The sequence below is a fragment of the Notothenia coriiceps genome, unplaced genomic scaffold (assembly GCF_000735185.1).
Source record: "Notothenia coriiceps isolate Sejong01 unplaced genomic scaffold, NC01 NC01_scaffold00037643, whole genome shotgun sequence".
In the NCBI taxonomy this organism is placed as follows: Eukaryota; Metazoa; Chordata; class Actinopteri; order Perciformes; family Nototheniidae; genus Notothenia; species Notothenia coriiceps.
This window is the reverse complement of record NW_011370344.1, coordinates 1-2,382: the sequence shown is the minus strand read 5'-3', so window position 1 is coordinate 2,382 and position 2,382 is coordinate 1. Positions and strand designations below refer to the sequence as shown.

Sequence of the window (2,382 nt, the reverse complement as noted above, 5' to 3'; positions counted from 1 at the left end):
GATTTATTATTAGAAACATTTTAAAAGTAGTGTAGACATGTGGAGATTATCCGGCTGAACAAAACGTCATCCGTCTCTTAAATGTGTCTCAACCACAGACCTTATTTCCAGCTATTTTGCAAAATCCTATGGAGAAATTGCATTGTTTTTTTGTTGAAGGAACCAGAAGGAGTTTGCTTCTGGGTTTTAGGACGCGTCACTGCAGCACTCAATAGAGATCAGAGATTAGATTTTTCTATTGTCACTACACAGAGTACAGCGAAATTCCAAGCATTCCCGATGGTAACAGACAGTATAAGTATCATTTTGACAATACAAGCTAAAACTTTTCATATATAATATATAAAGTGACTATAAATTGGACCTATGATGTAACGATACACATGCGTTTCTAGTTCGGTAAAGCAGGAATAAACAAATCCAACTATCCTGTTTAATGCTGCATAAACTCCTTCCTAAAAGGCAACAGATCACTAGGCTATAATACTTAAAACATGCTATGCTATGAAATTGAAAATACTTTAATATGTATAATTAAAAAGAAAACTTGAGAATTAGTGATTCAATTACTTCCAACGTGGCTATATTTAAATATTCAGCACCAACACATTTAACATGATTTTGGTGCCATAATGTTATTCATATTGTAGCATATTATACTTCCCATCTCTCTGCACTTAACTGCTTCTTTTGCAATTCTGCTTGGCATTTAATTGTCTTAGTACTTGTGCAATGACAATAAAGTTTAATCTAATCTTAAAACCCTTTTTCAGGATCTGTGAGCTGGTGAACAAGCAGTGTGCGCGCATGGAGGCCGAAGATATAATATGGAAGGCCGACATTTACTGCGCTGCTGAGATCGACGGGGTTTGGGAGAGAGGACAGATCTGCTCCGACGTCGAGTCAGACAACATCGCAGAGGTATACCAACTGATCCAAAAACATCACTGCTGCATAAGGAATGTGTGATTCAATAAGTCAGAGTTAGGGTATTTGATATACAGTTTAAAGCATTCAGTAAATGTGATTATGATTTAAATGTTATGTGAATTGTTAACATCGACTGACTGTCTCACTGCGTCTCTATTGGCTGGTATCAGGTTCTGCGCTGTGACCATGGCAACAAGGTGAAGATCCACATCAGCGACCTGCGGCCCCTCCGTCCCTCACTGACGGGTGCCCTGGCACTGGAGTGTTCTCTCACTGACATCAGGTTACACACACACACATATACACACACGTGCACTGAGACAGTATTCATATATTGGTGGGTTTTCAACCTTTTGCAGGTTGAGTTTTTGCAGTGTTAATGCGATCGCCAGAAGTGGAGAGCTAACGTTAAACTCCATAGGAACTTCGTCACTTTCTCAGTCTTTCATGGCTTATTTTTTCTCACCTTGATTTCTTCTTCCCCCTAATTTCAGGCCGGCAGGAGGCAGAACCACCTGGACGGCTACAGCCTGCGACCTGATCTCCTTCCACCTGGCTGGAGCCTCGGCTATGGTCAACATCAAGGTCTGAATCTCCAGTCAGTTCCTTTTGCTCTAGCTCAATTCCCCTAATGTACATACAATATATTTGTGTTTGTTAATTTAGAGACGGGTACAAATCTGCATTTAACCAGTTGAGCCCCGAGCCTGTTTTTCAGGCCTCAGGCTCAAAAATGACATTCCCAGAACAATTGACCATATCTTCCCTTCTGAAAGGGGTCAATTAATAATCTTTGTTCTCAAAGCAATGATGAACCTGTGAGTTGGATGTAGAAGAGTCAGAATCAATATAAAATTTTTTTATTTTAAAGTAAATTCAGATTGAACATAGTAAAACAATTGCAATTATAGTGGCCGTCCAAAAAATATTTATTTAATTTCTTATAGTGAAAACCACCCTTGAATGATGGTAAGGTAGACTAAAAGCTTTAGGAATCCAAACTAAAACATATAAGTACCCTTTATCGAGATTGAGGCAAAACAAGTGACCTTTTACCTTCTTTTTTTTTAGAGAGATTTAGAAAAAAAAACCCACTTCTGCGGTCATTTTGGTGCATTTTCCATATCTTGCCCCCGTCGGTCGATTTTGATGATTGACACCTCTTTTTAACCGTTAGAGCCAATAGAATCGAGGGGAAGTTCATAAAATCCATCTAAACATCACCCATTGGTGAATGGGTGATGCTCAGCCAGCATGCCCAAAACGGAAGCTGTCATACACTCTTGTAGCAGCTTATAGGAAATCTCCGTTATTGACATAAATATGAAGATGGATTATCAGTAATCATTTCAAAGTGACAGACACATTGGATTAACCTCCAGCAGCGTTTTTATCGTTTTAATTCCATTGAACACAACTTTTTATCAGAACAACAACATAGGTAAGAATTTC

General features: G+C 38.7%; 1 protein-coding gene across 1 annotated transcript; it reads left to right on the top strand.

Moving 5' to 3' along the window:
• Positions 1-773: 773 nt before the first annotated feature.
• Positions 774-1,515, top strand: LOC104967740 (RING finger protein 17-like; the record flags this gene model as incomplete). Its single annotated transcript, XM_010797260.1, has 3 exons — positions 774-921; positions 1,101-1,213; positions 1,425-1,515. Coding segments are annotated over 3 exons (352 nt in total), but the record flags the coding sequence as incomplete, so codon positions are not given.
• Positions 1,516-2,382: the final 867 nt, after the last annotated feature.